Source organism: Equus przewalskii, chromosome 1, assembly GCF_037783145.1.
Source record: "Equus przewalskii isolate Varuska chromosome 1, EquPr2, whole genome shotgun sequence".
NCBI lineage: Eukaryota > Metazoa > Chordata > Mammalia > Perissodactyla > Equidae > Equus > Equus przewalskii.
This window is the reverse complement of record NC_091831.1, coordinates 36,078,767-36,101,064: the sequence shown is the minus strand read 5'-3', so window position 1 is coordinate 36,101,064 and position 22,298 is coordinate 36,078,767. Positions and strand designations below refer to the sequence as shown.

The 22,298-nt window shown below is 35.4% G+C and overlaps 1 protein-coding gene across 18 annotated transcripts in view; it reads left to right on the top strand.

The window, feature by feature from the left end:
• EXOC6 (exocyst complex component 6) overlaps positions 1-22,298 on the top strand; it is a 206,662-nt gene that overhangs the window by 34,393 nt on the left and 149,971 nt on the right. For 17 of the 18 annotated variants that reach the window (XM_070609826.1, XM_070609809.1, XM_070609930.1 and 14 more), the window contains exons 2-4: positions 18,356-18,527; positions 19,810-19,857; positions 19,946-20,036. In XM_070609826.1, the coding sequence (XP_070465927.1) occupies positions 18,356-18,527; positions 19,810-19,857; positions 19,946-20,036 (311 nt within the window). Of the gene's footprint in view, positions 1-14,645; positions 14,752-18,355; positions 18,528-19,809; positions 19,858-19,945; positions 20,037-22,298 lie in introns of those variants that run through there. The other variant, XM_070609884.1, reaches the window with a different exon arrangement.

Genomic DNA, 22,298 nt, shown 5'->3' with positions numbered 1-22,298 from the left:
TTTTATAATTTCACTCACATGTCATGAGTTGTAGAGAGAAAAAAAACTCACTGGTCCAGATATCAAAGATCTGCTCTTGGTGGGCATGAAATTCTTAACCACTTTGATTTCAAAATAGACAAATAGGGGCTGACCCCGTGGCTGAGTGGTTAAGTTTGTGTGCTCTGCTTCAGTGGCCCAGGGGTCACTGGTTCGGATCCTGGGTGCGGACGTGGGGCCGCTCATCAGGCCACACTGAGGTGGCATCCCACATGCCACAACTGAAAGGACCCAGAACTAAAACATGCAACTATGTACTGGGGGGATTTGGGGAGAAAAAGCAGAAAAAAAAAGATTGGCAACAGTTGTTAGTTCAGGTGCGCATCTTAAAGAAAAGAGACAAATAGACAAAGATTCACAAACGAGAGTGTCTTTTTTCTTTTACCCAAGAGATCTCTGTTGTCCATGTAGAGGGATAATCAAATAAATGGACAAACCGTAAAACCAAATTCTCAGTCGTTGCTACCACTTGGGGTAATAACTCATTAGCCATGCAGTAACTAGAAACCAAACCAAAACATACAATCTGTAGAGAAGGAAAAAAACACCAGAGAAAGAGAGTAAACAAAGTTAAATGAATATTGCCACCTGGGTTTTACTTCTGGGAGCCAAAAAAAGACATGCCTAAGCTTCAGCAGCCCATGAAGTGCACTCTTTTGGCAATGCAGTTTCCTGAATCTGTCAGGTGAATCTGCTGAGTAGCTTGGTGAAACCTCCAAAACTATTAAAAGATAATTTTCAAAAAAGATAAAATCCTGACCCTCATACAAATATAAAATGAATCCATGTCGGTGATTTTGTTTAACTTATTAATGAGGGAACCAGTAAGATGTTACAGCAGTTTCGAAGGCAGTGGCAAAAAGCAATATAGGCATTTGGAAATGCTGAAACAGATTTATAAATAGGCACGTAACCGGTCGGTATCGGCAGGGCAGTAATCAGTTGCATTTCACAGGCCCAAATGTTTTGCATTTCTATGAACAAGAAGAATTTGCATTACTATCAGTTTTCTGCAATTTATAGAGTTGTAAAATAGCCCAAAGACAGTAAAAGGCATAAATAAGAAGGATGTGCTATATGGGACATTCAGTAGTCATTCTTGTCTATTTCAAAATCTTACACAATTTTTCTTGCCATTAGTAGGAAACACTTTTTTTCATTTTATCTTTTACTATGCTTACCCTTTTTTTGACTATTCAAAAGTTTTTAATTTTTATGAAAATGAAATTCACCAATCTGTCTCTTTTTCTTTCTGGATTTTGAGTCATAGGAAACTTTTCCATACTACTAGGTTAAAGGGGAATCTACCCATGTTTTCTTTTGGAACTTGTGTGGTTTGATTTTTTTTACTTTTACATTTCTGTTCCCTTTTGAATTTTCCTAGGGTATGGTGTGATGAATGGCTCCAGTTTATCTTTTCTCATATGGCAATCCAGCTAGCCTAACACTTCTTTTTTTTTATGCTTTTTTGGTGAGGAAGATTGGTCCTGAGCTAACATCTGTTGCCAGTCTTCCCTTTTTTTTACTCCCCAAAGCCCCAGTGCATGGTTATCCTAGTTGTAAGTCCTTCTAGTTCTTCTGTGTGGATGCTGTCACAGCATGGCTTGATGAGCAGTGTAGGTTCATGCCCAGGATCTGAACTGGGGAACCCTGGGCCACTGAAGCGGGATGCACAAACCTAACCACTATGCCACCAGACTGGTCCCTATCCTAACACTTTTTATTAAAAATAGATCTTTTTCCCGTTGATTTGAGATGTTTCCATTATCATTTACTGAATTTTCATATGCAGTGGATCTGTCTCTGGTTTTTCTATTCTGTTCATTATCTATTTGTCTATTCATGTACTATATACCAACGCTTTTAATTATAGAGGCTTTATTGTTATATAGTAGTCCCCCTTTGTCTGTGGTTTCGCTTTCCGCGGTTTCAGTTACCTGCAGTCAACCACTGTTTGAAAGTATTAAATGAGAAATCCTAGAAATAAACATGTTTTTAATTGAGTGCTGTTCTGAGTAGCATGATGAAATCTTATGCTGTCCTGCTCTGTCCACATCTTCCCTTTGTCCGTGCTGTATACGTCTCCTACCTGTTAGTCGCCTAGAAGTTGTCTAGGTTATCAGATCGACTGTTGCGGTATCGCAGTGCTTGTGTTCAAGTAACCCTTATTTTACCTAATAGCAGCGCCAAAGTGCAAGAGTAATGATGCTGGCAATTTGGATATGCTAAAGCAAAGTCATAAAGAGCTTCCTTTAAGTGAAAAGGTGAAAATTCTTGACTTAATAAGGAAAGGAAAAAGTTGTGTGTTGAGGTTGCTAACGTCTATAGTAACTTTTCTTACAGTAGGTTTTTATAATTGTTATATTTTATTAGTTATTGTTGTTAATCTCTTACTATACCTAATATATAAATTAAACTTTATTGTAGGTATGTATGTATAGGGAAAAACATAGTATTTGTAGGGTTTGGTACTATCCAAGGTTTCAGGAATCCACCGGGGGTCTTGGACCGGATCCCCCTCAGATAAGGGGGGACTGCTGTAATATCTGGTAGCTACCCTCACCTCATTGCTTATCTTTTTTAGCGGTTTCTTGGTGACTCTTCCTGGTTTATTCTCCCGAATGAACTTAATAATAAACTTTTCTCAGTCTAGGAAAATCCTCAAAGTAGTTTATTGATATTGAGTTAAATTTATAAATTAATTAGGGAGGACAGACATCTTGATGATGTTGAATCTTCATATCTAAGAACATGTTATATCTTTCAGGAAAGTTAAAGTTTTCCACAAATAAATTAATCCACAAATAAATTTAGAATTCCTTAAAATTTTGTGTATTTTTTTGTTATTATTTTAATTGTGTGTTTTCTTACGTTAAGTCTTCTAACTAGTTTTTGCTTATATATAGGAATGCTGGTGATCTTTTAATTTTTAACCTTTTTCTTTATTAAATTTTCTTATTGTTTCTATTAATTTTTTTCCCATTGATTCCTATGGGTTTTCTAGGAATGTAATTGTATAATCTGTATTTAGAAAGAATTTTACTTCTTTTTCTTCACTTCTTATATTGCTTTGCCTAGCCCAACTTCATAGCCTAATAGTTGTAACATAATAGTTCAGACAGTGGGCATCTTTATTTTTTTCCAGACTTTAGCAAGAATGCCTTTAGTGTTTCCTCATTAAGGAGAACTCTTGCTTTTGGGCTAGGGTATTCTGTATTTTATTATGCTGAGGAAGTATTTGTTAATACTCATTTTACTTAGTGTTTTTTACATGAAAGACTACTGAATTTTATTTTGTCAGATGTCTTCTTTTTTTTTTTTTTAAGATTGGCACCAGAGCTAACAACTTTTGCCAATCTTCTTTTTTTCCCCCTGCTTTTTTCTCCCCAAATCCCCCCAGCACATAGTTGTGTAATTTTAGTTGTAGATCCTTCTAGTTGTGGCACATGGGACGCTGCCTCAGTGTGGCCTGACAAGTGGTGCCATGTCAGTGCCCAGGATCCGAACCAGTGAAACCCTGGGCCACGAGAAGCGGAGCGCGAGAACTGAACCACTCGGCCATGGGGCTGGCCCCTATCAGATGTCTTTGTGACATCTGTGGACATAGTCTTGGATTTTTCTCCTTTGCTCCATTAATATGACTGAATTTATTAATATATTTCCTATTATTGAAACATTCCTGTCTTTGTAGAATAAATCCCACTTGGCCATGATGAATTGCTCTTTTAGTGTACTGTAGGATTCTGTTTGTTCGTATGTGTTTAAAGAATTTTTTTTAATTGATATTTATAAGTGAGATTGTTCTGTAGTTTTCTTTTTTGATGGAGTCTTTTTCAGGTCTTTGAATCAAGGTAATGCTCATTTCGTTAAACAAAATTGGAAGTTTTCTTTCTTTTCTACACTTTGGAATAATATAATTAGCATTGATATTATCTGATCTTTAAAGGTTTGTTAGAATTACCCTGTGAAATCAACTGGGCCTGATGCTTTTTTTCTGTAGGAGAGTCTTTTAACTCTTTTCTCTATTTCTTCTGTGATAATTGGTCTGTTTTAGACTTTCTGTCCCTAGAGGGTCAGTAAGTTGTATTCTTTTGAAAAATTATCAATTTCTTCAAATTTATTTGAGTACAGTTGTACAAATGTAGTCTTATAACTTCTTCTGTTTTGATGGTTCTCTCCCTCTTGTCAGTTCTAATTTTGGGTATTTGTGATTTCACTCATTTTTCTCCTTGTTGCCTTAGCTGGCAGTTTGTCTGTTTTGTTGATTCTGAAAAATCTGTTTTCGAATTTATTCCCATAATTTTCTGTTTTCTAAGTCATTACTTTTTGCTTTTATTGTTAGGGATTCATTTTTTCTGATTTATTGTATTCTTTTTCTAGGTTTTTGTATTTTGTACTTGATTCACTTTATTTTATTGAAGTAATTATTTAATGCTATAATTTTTCTCTGTTGATTGCTCTAGCTGTAGCTCACATATTCTGATTTGTTTTTCTTATTGATATTTTAAAGGAATTCTGCTATTTTCTTTTTGTATTTTCCCTTTGATTCAACAGTTTTTTAACAGTTTTTTTAAAAATTCCAGTTGTGGAGGGTCTTTTTTATTTTTAAAATGTTGCTATTTTTCATTTTATTACATTATGGTTAGATAAATCTGTATTATTTCTGTTCTTTGAAATTCGTTGAAGTTTAATTTGTGGCTTAATATATGGTTAGTTTTCATGAGTGTTCCATGTGCTCTTGAAAAAACATATTTTTTATTAGGACTCAATTTCATACACACACACACAAACACACTATCCTTATTAATTAAGTGGGTTATATCTTCTAAGGCCTCATATTGTTTTTCATCTGATCTTTCTTGGATTGAGAGAGGTGTGTTAAAGTCCCCATTTATTAATTTGTTTCTGTCTTTTCTTATGTCTTTTATAGTTTCTGTTTTGTGAAAGTTTGTTGCTAAAGTAATGGGTATATAAATATTAATGTTACATCTTTATTTTGAACTATAATCTTTACCATAGAGTGAACCAATCATATGTATAAAGCTCAATTAATATTCTGTTTTCGTTTCCATGGTGAATAGTGTGTTCTTTTGGTTGTTTTGCTTAAGAAAGTCAATCCTTAAGAGATCTCTCCTTAATTGTAGATTAATATTCCTGTAAAGGACTTTAGTGGGGTATATAGATCATCTCTTAAACTGTGAGGCAGACTGCACATTAGATCTGCTCCAGACAGTTTAATATTTTTGTTTAATTTTCTAAATAATTCTAAATAATTCTAGTCTACATCAGCATTCATTAATCTGTTTAATTATTTAAGCTTTTTGAATTAAATTTTATTTAGCAATTCAATTTGTTATCCTAGAGGACAAATAAAATTTATATATATTTGGTGTTTCCACTTCTCATCTTTTGCATTTTAACAAGTAGTTCAAAAGTAAACAGGAAGAGACATCTCCTTGGTCAGGATTGTAAAAACAGGAAGGAGGAAGTCTATTGCAAATCTGTTTTAGCTGATTATCAATTCAGGTTTCACCATAGAGGATGTCCATTAATGATCATCATTGTCCTATGTTATTATCCAGAATTACAGTGAGTGTTAGTGTCAGTATTACAGAATGTCAACCCTAGTTATAGGAAGTAATGTTAACTAACAAACTGCACTAGGCTCTTTCCTATGCATGGAAACAGGATACTATTAGTGAGAACAAGTCACAGAAATTGCACATAGAAGAAAACAGGCAAGTAAAATTCAACCTCACAAATATAGGGAAAATTATTTTTTTTTGTCTTCGCTTCATTTTGACACTTTGACAGATTGTATGATCCTTTAAGATAGGATTGTACCCTTCTAAAAAAAATTAGAGTGTATAAACTCTGTCATTTAAAAAATTGTTTGACAGAATGTCCTCAATTGAATTAGAGGAAGCACCTGGGCGTTATTTTATAAAGCATTCTAAGCGCATGTGGCAAACTAGATAAAATATTTCATGGGAAAACACACAGAAGGTGAATATTTTATAAACAAGAAATCTTTTTCAGTATTTTGTGATGAAAGAAATTGGATTCTCTGTTTATGCGTTTTTTTCCTCCTGGAGTTGCTAGATGCTGTCAGTTCCTTTGCAGCTACAGGTTACCCCTACTTGGTTGAGATAGCCAACAGTGGCAATTTAGGACCTTATTACCTTATCCTGAGTTCTTTACTTAGCTGGACAATCTTGTGGATGTTTTGAAAAAATTAAAAGTGTTGTGCAAAAGCTAGATGGCATTATATTATTTCTTCTTCTAGAGACATATTTGACATGCTCTTTTCCTCAGGAGTCTGTTAACTTAAACTTTGCCTTTAGACCTTTATTTCTGGATTATTTTGTGGTAGTGCTGCCTGCCATGTTTTGTTTTGGCACAAACAGAAAGTTAGATTGAGGGCTGAGATGATCATTATTGTGGTATTCTTGTAACCTGTTCAGTTGAGAAGCCGTGCTTTAATGGATTGGTCAGATGAGGGGGTTTGTAAACCCCTTTTAATTGTAAGAAATATGGCTTTGGGTGTGTATGTGTGTCTTAGTCAAGAATTTTTTTTTGGTTTTAATTGTTGGTATTGCTCCAACTTGAGTTAGTTGAAGGAAAAATGAAAAAGAAATAGTAAAGGTTACTGAAGTATCTCATAAAATTCTTAGGGCAGTCCTACTTCTCAAAGACTGGAACAAAGAAGCAGAAGACCATGTTTCCTTCTATTTTTCTTTCGTGCTTCCCCCTGTTTTCTTCATTCTTCTCTGAAATCTGGCCTTCTCTGCTTCTCTCCGCATTTGGTGGAGGATGACCGCCCATAGTTTCCATATGTCCGTCAGGCACATATACAGCTGGCTATCTCTGAATTTCAGTTCAGAGTTCCTGAAAGAATATATCTGAGCCAGCCTGGATCAATTGTACACCTCTAGTGCAACGTACTGTGATTGGAAGTGGCTGTACTGCTCGTCCAGCCTTGTGGGTGGTCAGCAGTTCTCAGAGAGAAAGTATATGTTACAGTTGTGTTTGTGTGCTTTTCTGGGAAGAAGATCCATAACTTTTATTAAAACCATAGAGGAGGGTCTTACCATTCACCAGACCACTGCCTAAATAAAGATTGAGTGACTGCTGAAAGAGTTATAATAGAATTCCCACTACTTAAAACAGATGACCATATCAGTTAAACTGTCTTTTTCACCATGCCGTGTACTTTCCTGCCTGTGTTTACCCATGATTGAATACCTCCCTCCTTATTTTCCACCTACTTAAAAATTACCTATCATTGAATGAATTCTCATCTCAGGTTCTGTTTCCTGGATGAAATCTTTGCGTCTTAGAACATTGCATTCTACGTGGATACACACACACACACACACACACACACACACACACACACACATTTGTCCTGTGTGTGAATTCTTATAGCATTGATTTTTTAAAATGCTACACAGTATTATTTAGTTGGATTATTTTTTAAACATTAACTTTACTTGACATATTTCTCCCCATAAAAATGCTAGTGTTATATAGTTTCAAGGTAGTTTAAAAAACTCATAAATCTGTTAGAAGTTTTAAATTATTTTTTATTCACTAATTTCAGCGTTATCCTCATATATGACACCTAACATAAGTGAATCATAAAAATCATCTATTTGTAGACCTTCCAATGATGATGGGGAAGATAAGTGAAATACATTTTTGTTTGTATTTGACTGATACTCAGTTTCTTTAGATCTCAGACTAATGAGTCAGTGCTAATTTCCAATCAGTTTTCAGTGTAATATATGAACCCTTTTATATATTTATTATAAATTCAAATACTAACTTTAAGATATTCTTTAGTAAAATTATTTTTATCTGTGTTTTTTCAATATCTGAGTGCCTACAATATGTCAGGCACTACGTAATATATAAGTTTATCCTATGCTAGATTGTCTGTACTTACCCATAGGAGCCTGGAATTGTCAGAGGATTTTTATGATTATGGTTCTCTTCTGCTGTTTTTAACCATTATACTAAAGAAATAGGTAACAGGATAAAGAAGCTTCAGAAAAGAGGGAAATCTTATTTTGATTTTGATTTTTTAGTTCTTAGTTGTTAATTAGATTGAGTATAAGCTTCACACCATATTTTGATGCAATAGTAAAAGAAAATATTGGGATTTCTAGAGGTTACTTTTTGGTGAAGGGTGCCCTCTAGTGAATCTGTTCTTTTTATTAAGATTTGTGATTCTTTTGCAATTGCAATTTGCAATTCTCACAGCATTTGTGAATTAATATAGAAGACACTTTCAGTTCTCAAGGAGTTTAGAAGATAAAACATACACTAAATAATTGCAGAATAAGTTTGATGTGTTATACAAATAAATAAAAGATAGTGTAGTAGAGACTTGACATAAAAGAGATGGGAAAATTCCAGAAAATTTCCAGGTAATGAGAAAGTTATTATCCATTATGGTTATTCATAAAATTATCCTGAAGGAACTTTCATGAGCTGAATTTTGAAGGAAGTTTAAGATTGCAATTGAGGCATATTGTGGGGGAAGGGCATCTTGGGGGTGGAAAAAGAAGTTAAGGGCAGTACCCAAAAGGATTAATGCCAAAAGAAAAAAAAAGTAGCAAAAAAAGGAATTATTCTGGAAAAGATTTAAATTTAATTATATTTTAAATATTTTATGCAAATGTCCAAATAATTTGTATTGTACTTGGAAACCTTTTTTCAGGGATTCAGGAAGGATTCAGCTGGGCAGCTGTGGCTTAGCGTCTTTCATGCAGTTACGGTCAGATATTGGTTGCTGCTTGGGCTGAAATCACCTGAAGGTTCAGCTGGACTAGACAGCTCAGATGGCTCACTTGCATTGCTGGCAGTTGATGCGGCTGTTATTTGAAAGTGCCCACATGTTGCCTCTCCAGCATGTCATTTTTAGGATTGTCAGATTTCTTACACGGTGGATGACTTTCCCCAGAATGAGTGTCTTAAGAAGTCTAGGTGGAAGTTGCGTGGCTTTTTCTAGCTTCTGAAGTCACATATTATTTTGTCATATTCCATTGGTCAAATAGGGACAAACTTGCCCAGATTCAAAGGAAGGGAATATAGACCCCATCTCTGAATGAAAGGTGTGTCAAAGAAATTTGGACCTATGTTATAAAACTACTTCATTTACTTTCCTGCCTCCTTGAAGAATTAGGCTCAGTGCAGATAAACTTTAGTGATTTCGGGACCAATTTTTCTCTGTATGAAAGTTGCCTGTGCAAATGCCTATTTTCTGCACTTGATTTCCAGTTTCTGTTGTACATGGTTGGTACTTAATGAATATTGTTGGAAAGAGTTTTTCTTTTTCTTTATCTGGAGGTTACTACCTTGGAGCTATTTCATTTCTTGTTTGCTCCTGGAAAGAGTATCAGGGAAAGTTATGGGAAGGTTATTATTCATGTTTGATATATTTGATAAAATGGTTGAAAAAATATTGAGTACTGGGTATATGATACTTTTATATTGACCGTTTTCTTTCTTGCTCTTCTATATGGTTAAGTGACTATAGTAGAAATATTTTTTTCCAAGATTGAGTGGTACTTTGAGCAAGCCTTTTGTTATTTAAGATAGGGAAAATGGTATCTTTGCTATTCGTTGTTTAAAAAAAAAAGAATTCCAAATCATGTGACTTTATGGAAAAATGGGCCCCTCTCCCAAATAATAACTCATTTGCTATCTTTGAATAATATTTTAGCCCGTTGTTTCTCATATGGATGTTACTGAAATTTTGGGTACCTTAATTGTACCTAAAGGCTACTGAAGAGAGTTGCTCTGTTTCAAGTCCCACTTCTAACTCTAGCTGTAGGCTTTCAAGTGGATTGTAAACTGGTGTTGAAGATACTGCTCCTCTGAAAGATTAGATTAAATTTCCAATTTACATAGCGAGGGATACAGAAACCAAGTAGTCACTCAGGTAGGAACAGATAGAGTATCTCAGTGTAGCTTCCTCTGGTTTCCAGGATCCATGCAGGGGCACAGAGAACTGCTGAAGACTTTATCTGGGCAAAGTAGGATCTCAGAAGCTTCGTTTTTGCTATGTATCTGCCCTTTCGTGGTTGGGGCTTATGTAGATCACATTCTGAAAGAGCTTAAACTAATGATTCATGTGCTTTTATTTAAGGAAATCTTTTCAAATTGTGCCTTTAAATTAATTACCAAATGACTAATTGTTGCTTGACCAATTTGCTGAATTTGCCAAATTTAATAATATACCAAAAACCTATTTTTATAACTGTTTTAGAGGTTGATAGCAAGCAGTTTGTAGCAGGATGGTTTTAGTAGCTTTTGAAAATTTCTTATCAGTTTTTTTGTGATTACTTTTAACACTGTCTTCATAGCAGTATTTTTTGGGATGTTTAATTTGTCAAAAGCTGATAATCATAGGGTGGTTAATTATCTTATAAATGTATTTAATCTTCAAAAAAGTATATTTTATAGTTAGTGACCAAAATTTCGCTACTAATCAGTAAGATGGGTACCTAGAATCTGAAAAGCATTCAGTATAAATATGAAATTGCTGAGGAAGTATCATAAGAAATCTCGTTAATATGAAATACCAAATCTTAATTACTAATTACTAGAAATATAAATTTGTTTGATATGCCAGAAATTAAGCTTGGTATGCCATTTGAAGAATAGTAAAAATGCCAATGGATTAGAAAAATAAAGAGTGCTCAAGAGGATGCAAAAGCAATTTCCTAATACTAGAAATACAGAATTAAGGCTAATTGTCATTTGAGGAACTGGCAAAAAAAATGTGGTGATGTTTGAAAAAGTAGAAAATGATGTCCAAAAGCATCCAATTGGAAGTCAGAAGTAGCTGATACAATTTTGTCAGAGATAAAAGAGTGAAATTTTGTTTTCTGATGAACTTTTTATTTTTTTTTTTGAGGAAGATTAGCCCTGAGCTAACTGCTGCCAAGTCCTCCTCTTTTTGCTGAGGAAGACTGGCCCTGAGCTAACATCCATGCCCATCTTCCTCTACTTTATATATGGGACGCCTACCACAGCGTGGCTTTTGCCAAGCGGTGCCATGTCCGCACCCGGGATCCGAACTAGCCAACCCCGGGCCGCCGAGAATCGGAATGTGCCAACTTAACCACTATGCCACTGGGCTGGCCCCCTGATAAATGTTTGTGGAAAGGATTGACACCAGGAGGTTAAAGCACTGTCAGTGCCTAGGGATTCCAGAACAGTATTTCTGCCTTTAGTTTTCTAGTATTTTGAAAGTCCATTTCCTTGCTAGAGTCATTGTGTTTTCTTAAAAGCATTTGATTGACATTTAATAGAATTCATAGGAAAGTCTGCCAGTGGCTGGCATTTTAATGGCAGTCACTCTAGGTATCTTCTCACGTTATTCTGTGTAGGCCTTAGCTATGCCCTTTTGTGGTTATGCAACTAGTGTACCATTCTATTGGAGGACAAAGGATTCTGAGATAGAGAAAGGTCATTTTAATTTTTTTCTAGAAAAGGAACTATAGTACTCCAGTAAATATAGGTAATTAAGAAGTTGGGATTGGGTACTTGGAGTTATACCAATTTTTCTCAAAGTGTAAACTTATTTTAGTAAAAGAAAGTTAAAAAATCTTTTCTCGGGAAACTAATACATTTTATTTTCTTCATAGTTATTGTGATGGAATTTTTTTTTTTAAACAATGAAGATACAGTGATAGAAAAAGACAATGAAAATAGTATAAGGATATTGGCTTTTTGGCAAAAAAATAGCCTAATATGTTACCAGTAATAAGAAGAGGGTTCTTTTTCGCATAATATCTTGTGAATGTTGCTTGTTTTCCATCAGAAAGAGATGTTTTCCTTAAAAAAAAAGACCCAAAACTATGGAATATGATTGATAAATAATTTATCTTAACAGAATATTGTACCTGTCCAAAAAGTTGAAGTAGCTTGAGTTCCTCTGTTAAGACATTTGATTTGATGATAAAAGCATTAATTTTCAGTGAACCAATTTTAACAGCATCTTAGTTTTCTTATAGTTATATTTATTTTAGTACCACCAGGTGGAGCCCTATACATACAATTCAAGAAGGCTGTCTGAAAGATCATTTACTTCTTTAAATTCTATAAGCCTGACATATCAGATGATCAAATACTGTGTGATAACTCATATTTCAACACTTTGCTTTGGTGTGGAAGTTTAGATATAATGAAGACAGAAAATGTGTTTGTACTTAAAAATTTTTTTAGTTATGCTTTTAAGACGTACACTTTGATTTTATGCATTCCTAGTTGCTAAAACTACAATATGTAAATAAAATCTTTGGTGCAGCATTACCCATCTTTGTTCTCTATTCATATGAAGTTTTTAAGTCATCTCTTCTTTCAAAATTGATTTTGCGTCTGCGTTTTTTGTCTGATTAGCATTACATTTTGCCAGAGGTGAGATTTTATTGTGTTAAGCTTTTGGAAGGGATGACTAAACTCTCTTATATTGAAATCATTATCTGTATATGGAGCACTAAAGTACAACCTGAATGGAAGTTGGATAGTGGAAAATTTACCAACTTTCTAATGTCTACTCTTTCTGGTTCTGTCATATATCTGTGCATATTTATTTATAGAAACTTGATTAGGCTTGCTAATGAACATTATAAAATTCTGGGAGAACATTCTGAAAGAAGAAAAAATTATTTTCATTAAAATTGTATGTTGGTTAAAACATTTAGAACAGTAATATATTAATTATATGGATACAACTGATAACCAACTTAGAGATCAAAAAATAAGTAGTGCTGAATAATATTTTCTTTCTTGCTCTGTAAATAAAAATTTCAAAGAATAATGATTATCATTCAAAGACAAAAAAAAAAGAAATATGGATTTTTCAGAGTTCCTTTAAGTGACGTCAGACGAGTACAGGGCCCTCAGTTTTCTCTACTTGATATTTTGCTCCTCCTTATTTTGTTGAGTTTGTAATTTAATGCTGCCTAACAATTAGCTATGCCTCAGTTCTCATCCCCTTTTTCTGCCCATTGGATGATTTCACCTGATGGGTGCAACAGTGCACATCAGGGATTCCCTATTGAGTCATTCTCAATTGTTGATCTTCAAAGGTGATCTGGTTAGTTGCTATGCTGGTAACTTCTCTGCATTCCATGCTGCTTATCACCATTTCTGATTGGAAAGTCTATGTAACATAATGGTTAAGAGCACTGGCTTTGGAGTCAGGTAGACCTGGGGTTAAATCTTGGTCCTACTACTGTGTGACTTTGGATTTAAAGACTTGATCTTCCCAAACTACAGTTGGGATGCTAACAGAATCTACACCATAAAGCCGTAGTGAATATTAATGAGCTAATACATGTAAAGCACTTAATAGTAAGTACTTGGTTGTGTGGTACTGGTTTTTTAATCTTCGCCCCATTAAGCCAGAAGCAGCAGATAAGACTCCTGTTTAGTCAGTTATGTCACTGGGGAATTGTTGACAGGGAATACACATCTCTGCTGCTCTCTGTATCCTTCTCTCCCAACTCTCTCTCCAGATTGTCTCTATCATTAAACCTAGATCCATTCAGAGAAAAGATTGATAATTCCTGCTATGCATATGGTGCCAAGAGATTCTTGGGATAAGAGTTGCTTTTGCTTTCTTCCCTTTTCCAGTGTTCTTATGCATATCCACCCTTTCTCCCTTCCTGCCTCTCTCTGTTCAGTCAGCTATTTATTAGTGGCTTTATTAGCAAATTTTTAGCCTAGTTATTTTTAATGTTACTTTTCATCAGAGTGGTTAGAGGGTTAAATCAACTACATGTAGTGATTAATTACATTTTGAGTTCTGTATGCTGGATTTTAGATTTGTGCTGCATCTATTAAATTGAGAAAGTCAGAACTAGGAACTTTCTAGGTTTGTTTCCAGGGCCAACATTCTATCTTGATGAATTTTCGATTCTAGCACTTGCCTGATCCTTCAGTACTTTCTTTAAATGTAATTTATTCCTATGGTTTGAACGTTTCTTCATCTTGGCTTCTTTTTTCCCGGTTACTCTGCTCAGAATGATCTCATTGATATAATTGTGGGTGACAAGTGGTTGTATCAGCTTGGTGCAGCTTGTACTCATGTCTGGAACAGCAAATGGTTATCAAAGGTCAGGAGAGACTAAGACTTAGTAATAGATCAAGACTGACTCTTCTTTTTCATTCACAGTACTAATTCCTTAGCATTATTTTTATTTCCTTTGTTGTGACTTGTAGTTCTATTTTAACAGCAGAAAGCATGGAATATAAATAGTTTACCCATTTCAGGCTTTGGTTTCCTATTAATGGAGGGTGGATATTGCATATATTCTGATACTGTATTTCTCCATACTAATAACATGAATAGAAAAAGAGGCATTCACCTGTGATAGATCCACTGGCAGTCTCCTGGATTACTAGTATAAAACAGGAGTGGTTGTGGTTTTAAAACTCTGGAGAATAAATTGGAAAGACACACTAAAGGATGGACTTTAAGAACTTTCTAAAATAAAATAGACTTGTGGGAAATAACTGTTGTTTCGTCTTCTTGTTATTTATGTTATATTTTTAAAAGAGATTACCGTATTGCCTTTGCACTCGCAGATGGAGTCAGACCCTCCTTTGGAGCAGCACTCTAGTAGGGCAGTCCTGAAATATCTTTTGCTGCAGTGTTACACCTGCAATAGAAAAAAAATAGCCAATTCTTTGGTATGTTCTGTTTACTACCTGATATTTTAAAAGCCAGATAAATATCAAGCTGTTTTATTAAAATATGTGACAAAAAATCTTAGAAGTGCATATATGTATTACGTGAAGAATGTAATGCTTGCTTACCATTATGAAATAAAAATTTGTGTATAGATCAGCAAGGTTGATTAGATAAACTTCCTCTTGAACATGGATTTTCCTTCAGAATAATATTATTTGTTTAATTAAGAGTTCTTGTTTTATGTATTAATTGTAGGAAAAGCAGGAGGTGAGATTTTTATTACTGCTCAGTCACTCACTAACTAGGCTATATGGAGCAAGTCATTTACCATTTCTATGCCTGTTTCCTCATTTGTAAAAAGGAGGCAGTGGTGTTTTCTCTGGTGTGGTATAAGAAATAAATGAAACATTAGATGTAAAAAATGCAAGAGGCCCCATATAAATGTCAGGGAGTAGTGGTAGTTAGCTCCTTTAGCATGGGTAGTTGAATGTTAGCCATATTTGATATTTGCAGCCAGTACTCAATTATTCAGCTGCTGGTTCCCTCATTTAACAAGGATTTGGTTGTCTTTTGTGTGCGTGCTATGCTAGTAGCCAGTGTATATTGAGCACTTACCCTGTGTCAGTTATTGTGCTATTTTTCACGTTTACCAATTTAATCCTCATTACACTCTGATGTAGATATTATTTTTTATCCCAGGTTTTTTTGAAAGGATTGAGATTTAGAGAAGTCAGGTAGCTTACCTGAGGTTGAACAGTAAGTGTCCTTTCTGATTCTGTCCATCCATCCATTTATTTATTGACCATCTGCTATATGATAGGCACTATTCTAGGGCCGAACATACAATGGGAACAAAACAGACAAAAACTTTCTGCCCTTTTGCCACTTGCATTCCAGTCGGGGAAGACAGAAAATAAATAAAAGTGTGAAATAGAGGGGCTGCCCCGTGGCTGAGTGGTTAAGTTTGCGTGCTCCGTTTCAGCTGCCCAGGGTTTCTCCGGTTTGGGTCCTGGGCACGGACATGGCGTCGCTCATCAAGCCATGCTGAGGCGGCATCCCACATGCCACAACGAGAAGGACCCACAAGTTAAAATATACAACTATTGTACTGGGGGGCTTTGGGGAGAAAAAGGAAAAATAAAATCTTTAAAAAAGAAAGTGAAATAGAGAGTATATTCTGCAGTGGTAAGAGTGATGCAGTGGCAAGTACACTCTTTTATTTTAGAAAATAAAAAAAGGAAAAAAATAAATCACAGAAGAGAATTGTGTGTGTATGTTTATAATATAGATTTTATAGCTAGAAGGGACTTCATCAAGAAGGGGATAAAAGACCTGAAGGAGGTGAGGGGAGACAGCCACATGTGAGAAATGTGATCCAGGTAGAGTTGAAACAGCATGTGCAAAGCATAGGACAGGAATATGCCTGGTGTGTTTCAGGAACCACAAAGAAGCCAGTGCTACTAGCATGGAATAAGTAAAGTGGAAAGTAAGTAGTAGGAAGAAGGTCAATGAGATAACATGGGGCAAAATTATATAGGACTTTATGGGCTGTTGTAAGAGAAATAGAGTTTTGAGCAAAAGAGAGACAAGGGATCTGATTTGTGTTTTAATGGGATCATTCTTTCTACTGTGTTGAAAACAGACTTAAGGGGAGCAAGGGTGGAATCGAGGAGATTGATTCGGAAGCAGTTGGCAGTAATCTAGGCAAGATACATTGATGGCTTAGTTCAGGGTGGTACTAGTGGAAGTAGTAAGGATATGGTTGGATTCTCTGAATTGTTTTTGTTGGGAGGGTGAGAGAGAGAACAGTCAGGGAGGAATTTAAGGTTTTTTACCCAAGCAACTAGAAGAAGGGAGTTTACTGAGATGAGGGAAGACCGAGAGAAGCAGGTTTGAAGAAGATAGGAGTTTATTTTGGACACATTTGAGATACTTATTAGCTATCCACTTGGGGAAATATAAGAGTTTGAAGTTCAGAGGAGAGATCAGGGCTGGGAATATGCATTTGGGAGGTATCAGTGTGTTTATGGAGTTTAAAGCTCTAAGTCTGGATGAGATTGAGAGAGCAGTATAGGTAGAAAAAAGATGTCCAAGATCAGAGCCTAGCTCTATCTCAGCTCTTAAAGGTCCAAGTTCTTAATAATCATCATCCTATATTGTTTCTAGTATGATAATAGGTACTTTTTAAAAACCTAAGACATAGAAGCTGCCCTCAAGAAGCATATGGTCTATATGGAGAAACAAAATTAAAATTACAATACAAGGTAATGTATCATTATGTGCCAGAATGACTGGAGAGGACTATAAGTTTACCTGTCCTGCAGATGGAAAGATTACTTGGTTTGGAAATGATTGACAAAGGCCTGTTGGAGGAAATGGGACTTGAACTGAACCTCAAATCTGGGCAACAGATGGGAAGATCCACTTTTGGAAGGTCCCCAAGACTACCCTCAGGTTCAGTGATTTACTAGGACTCACAGAATTTAGCAAAGCCGTTATATTCACACTTACTGTTTGTTACAGCAAAAGGATACAGATTAAAATCAACAACAGGAAAAGGCACATAAGGCAAGGTCTAGGAGAGTTCCAGACAGGAGCTTCTAGTTGTCTTTTCCAATAGTCATGTGGACCAGCTTACTTATCTCAGCAATGATGTGTGACAGTACTCATGGAGTATTGCCAACTAGGGAAGCTCACCCATGTTACCCTGGTTGGTCACATAGATGTGGCTGATGGTTGCTGACCTTAGTCTCCAGCCCCTCCAGAGCGATACTGTGTGGCCCAAGGCCTCTACCCACTGTAAATTACATTGTTAGTGTAGACCATTTGGCATTGCCCAAGGCCGCCAAGTAAACAAAGACATCTATTAGGCAGGACATTCCAAAGACTTACCTCCCAGGAGCTGGGGACAAGGGCCAAACCTTTTTTTGGACAAGGTTAATCTTTTCCTGCATAGCAGGTGGAGGGTGCCCTCTATGTGGAGACAGCGTGAACTGAGATACAGGAGGAATGTGTATGCCCTGTCTAGAGAACATTGTGGTGACTGCAGTATCGCCTTATACTTGAGAATATGAACTCCAGAGTCAGACTACCAGGATTCATATCCCAGCTGTCACTTGCTAGTTGTAGAATTTATGGCAATTACATAATCTGTAACTTATCTGTAAAGCAAAGGTAATAACAATACCTACTCTGTAGGCTTGTTGTGAGGATTAAATAGTTAATATACAGGCATTTAGAATAAGTCCTGATACATAGTAAATGCTGTAGAAATCAGGAGTTTGTTCATTCATTCACTCACTGATTCTTTTTTGAGTATTAGTATGTTAAAGACTCACCTCCTGAGCCCAAGACCTTTATTTCCAGATACCTACTGATATATCTAGAAGGCTTGTGGCTCTATTTAATATTAACATGTTTAAGAAGAAAGTAAATATTTTTTTTAACCCAAATTATTTCTACTAGTGGCAGCACTATCAACTCAGTTTATCTGTTCAGGGATTTTATTTCAAGATATCAGCTGTTGCAAGGATCGAGCTTAATAAAGAATAAATTTTGGTGACCTGGGAAATTAATGTTAGCTTTCTGTTTATATACTTACAGGTCTGTGTATGATGACCAACCAAATGCGCACAAGAAGTTTATGGAAAAGTTAGATGCTTGTATCCGTAATCATGACAAGGAAATTGAAAAGATGTGTAATTTTCATCATCAAGGTTTTGTAGATGCTATTACAGAACTCCTTAAAGTAAGGGCTGATGCAGAAAAACTGAAGGTAAGAAATGGTAAAAATTCTGTTTCCCTTTACCCTCATTAAGTTACTCAAGTATTAGTTTGTGGTGCATATGTACAAGTCATTATTAAGTGTACTACTTTCAAGAAGTGAATTAGTCTATATATTTGGGAATGCTCTTTATGCTCTGTTAACACAGTTGTCATGCTAATGACAGAAGTAATCTCTTTTTTTGTAAGGCAAGTAATGCATTGACTTAACAGGATTTCTTTCCATTCAAGGAAATGAACTAAAAAAATTCAGACAGTGAAAGGCCTCATTTGCAGTTTTAGAATTTTTAAAATGTCAATTAGTACATAGAGGATAGTGATAAAAAGCTATCCTCTAAAAACCTTTAAAAATTTACTATAAATGATTGTGTTGTCAAAATGATTTAATAATATTGACACTGCTTTTTTTTCAGTTTAATAGCAATGCATAATTTTATTAAAGAAAGTTAGTCTACATTTTCTGCCACAGAGCAAAACCATTATTTATTAAATAAGTCCTGGATTTGTTCAGTCAGAATACAAAATATTTAATTATAAAAACTGTCCTATTTATCTTTCTTTACATTTGGAGAGCTTAGCAGACAGAATGACTCTAGTTCACCAAAGGTTATGATTAGAAAATCATTATATAAAGGATATTCAGATAACAAGAGACCAAATACAGCATCAATGAGGTCACTGAGCATCTTTGTTTAGAAATTAATGAGATTTTTAATAAACCAGAATGTGCTTCCTTACTATGATGACCTAATGAGTCACTTAGTATGTGGGAAAATTTGAGGTTGAGCTTTGCCTGCACCTGCAGCATTAAAATGTTGCTATGGATTGAGATTTCCGTGTTTGATGTTAATCAACCACCCAGTGTTTGCATTCAGCAAAGTATGAATGTTTAATTACCATAAAATGCAATCACCATTTCCTACAGACAATGAATGGCACATAGACCTCATTGAAGTTATCAAAAAGGGACCAGTGGTCAATTGGGTCAGTGATTTGAATTGTTTGACAGACTTAGAGAAGCAAGTAAAGTTCAAAAATCTAGAGTAAATTTGAGAAGTTTGCCACAGAATCTGTTAAAAAGAACTGTCATAAGTAATTGAAGTTAACAAAAGCCCTTTTCAATCAAAAGTTCAAGTTCAAGCTGTAGAGTTAATTTGAATTTGCATTTCTTTGTTCTAAGTTTCTCATGAAGCATGATCTGATTACAAGGGTGAGCAGTTACATCAGGGCAGTTTTATGCATATTTGTCTAACTAAGGTGAAATTATTTTTAAGGTGCAAGTTACTGATACCAACCGAAGATTTCAAGATGCTGGAAAGGAGGTGAGAAAATGATACATTTGTGTGTACTCAATATGTGGATGAGATTTAACTGTTCGTTTAAAAATATGAACATTTCTTCTTTTCTAAGGTGATAGTCCAAACAGAAGATATTATTCGATGTAGAATTCAGCAGAGGAATATTACAACTGTAGTGGAAAAATTACAGTTATGCCTTCCAGGTGAGTTAAACTTGTCTATAAGGTAACATTCGGCTTGTACATTATAATTTAATGATAGAGTATAGTCATTATTCATTATGAGAATTACAGATTATTTGGTGATTGCCCCCCAAAAGCCTATGGTTATCTGTCTTATCCCCTTTATTTCCTGAATTTTCATGGTTTTCCTATATAAGAAAGCCCTCGTTTGATGATCTGTCACATCAGTCTCCTGGAACAACCTCTGCCTTTCCATTTCCTTTCTGCCTAGTTTGTCCTTTGTCTCTCAACCCCCTCCTCCACTTTTTTTGTTTTTCCTCAGAATGCTTTCCCATGGGGAGAGTGTCTTTTGATTACATTTTCTTACTTTTTCCTAATTTGCCTAATTTTTTGCCTCCTGTTTTCTATTGTTTTCTGTTTGTTGCTTAAGCAGGTTGGTTTTGCTTTGCTCAGTCTCCTTTTGCTGATAAGGTAAGAAAACATCCAAAAGTGCTAGGTCTTCTCCCTTCTTCAGTCTTGCCTTTCCTCCTATATTTTGGAAAGACTGACCTTTTAGGTTTCTGAGTTTGTGGTCTGTCTATTAGGGCTCACATATTACTGTGACATCAAATAAATTCTGAAGAAACTAACCAGTATTTTCTTTACCCGGATATATCCTATTCAAACAAAAGGAAGCAGGTATATGTCATCTTTTTCTTCGTGTAGTAAGCTAAATCCATCTCAGTGTCCTATTCTTTAACTTATTTTTTTTTTTAGGAAGGAACCTGAACCTCCATATCCAGGGGAATAGAATGAGACACTTTGTATAAAAATCGTATGATGTAAATTTACCTTAGAATACAAATTATATGTTAAAACTGTCAGCACATTTTATTAGCTAAAAAAATTGTTTTTTGACTTGTGAGAATAGCTTTTGTTTTTTTTAGGATCATTGAAATTCTACTCAGTTTAACTTCTGGTGGACCTGGGAGTCCACCAGAACTTTGCACATGAACTTTGAGTAAAGAAAATGTCTGCTTATTATGTTAGGTTTCAGGGTTAAGAAACCTTCCTTATAGTAATGTTTAAGAATACCTCTTTGCCACCATCAGATACACTGAAATAGCCATGAAGACAGTCTCTAAGTTTGAAGGCTTTGTTGCTGAATGGTATGTAAGTGTAAAAAATTGGGTACTGATGGAATGAGAAAGAACTAAATTCAGCTTATTCACCTAGTGGGCTATTTGAGATAGAGAAATAAAGGGAAGTAGAGGTTAGATTTAGTTGCTGCTACTGTCTTTGCTTTCAAGGCTGGAGATGAAATCTGAGTTCATGTAAACATTGTGTTCCTAATAGCCACATTCCCAACAACCTCCTTTCCTCCGTCTATCCTTCTTTCTAATTATCCACTCATAAGTAACTTTTTTTGTGTCAGGAAGCATTATGGTAGATTATTGGAAATATAAAGTTCAAAATGATACAGTTCCTGCTCTGAAGGTTCCTACAGTCTAATGTGAATAAAGACAAGTAAGTCATCAATTACTGTACAATTGCTTAACTCCTCCTTAGAGTAGAAGGAGTAAGGGAGGATCTAAGAAGTCACAGGATGGGGGCTGGCCCTGTGGCCGAGTGGTCAAGTTCACATGCTCCACTTGGATAGCGCGGGGTTTCACCGGTTTGGATCCTGGGTGCGGACATGGCACCACTCATCAAGCCATGCTGGGACAGCGTTCCACACAGCACAACCAGAAGGACCTACAACTAGAATATACAATTATGTTCTGGGGGGCTTTGGGGAGAAGAAGAAGGAAAAAAAAAAGGTTGGCAACAGATGTTAGCTCAGGGCTAGTCTTTAAAAAAAAAGTCGTCACAGGGTGAAGAATGCATTTTCTTGGTACATTAGTTTTACTTGATTATTTTTGAGGAAAGCATTATTTTTATATGGAAATAATGTAAGATAGATGTGAAATTTACATGAATTATTGAGATAAAACAGGAGACTTTAAAGAAAGTTTATACTTGTAGCAGCAGTTTTAGGCTCTTTCCCAGGTTGTGTGTTCACCCTAATGTTTTGGTTGCAAAATGTGAGAAATATTGCATTACATTATAGGGGCTGTGATAGAGATGTACATAGGGTCCACACAGTTAGGGCTGGTTTACTATAGCCACCATCGCAGTTTTTATGGTTTTCAGACGAGTGAACAGTATCTTTCGTAAACTTGAAGGCCCCTGGGGTGTAGCCATAAAATGTAGAAAATCTGGAAAAAAAATGTTGCCTATTTCTCTAGTCTAGGAATATGTGAG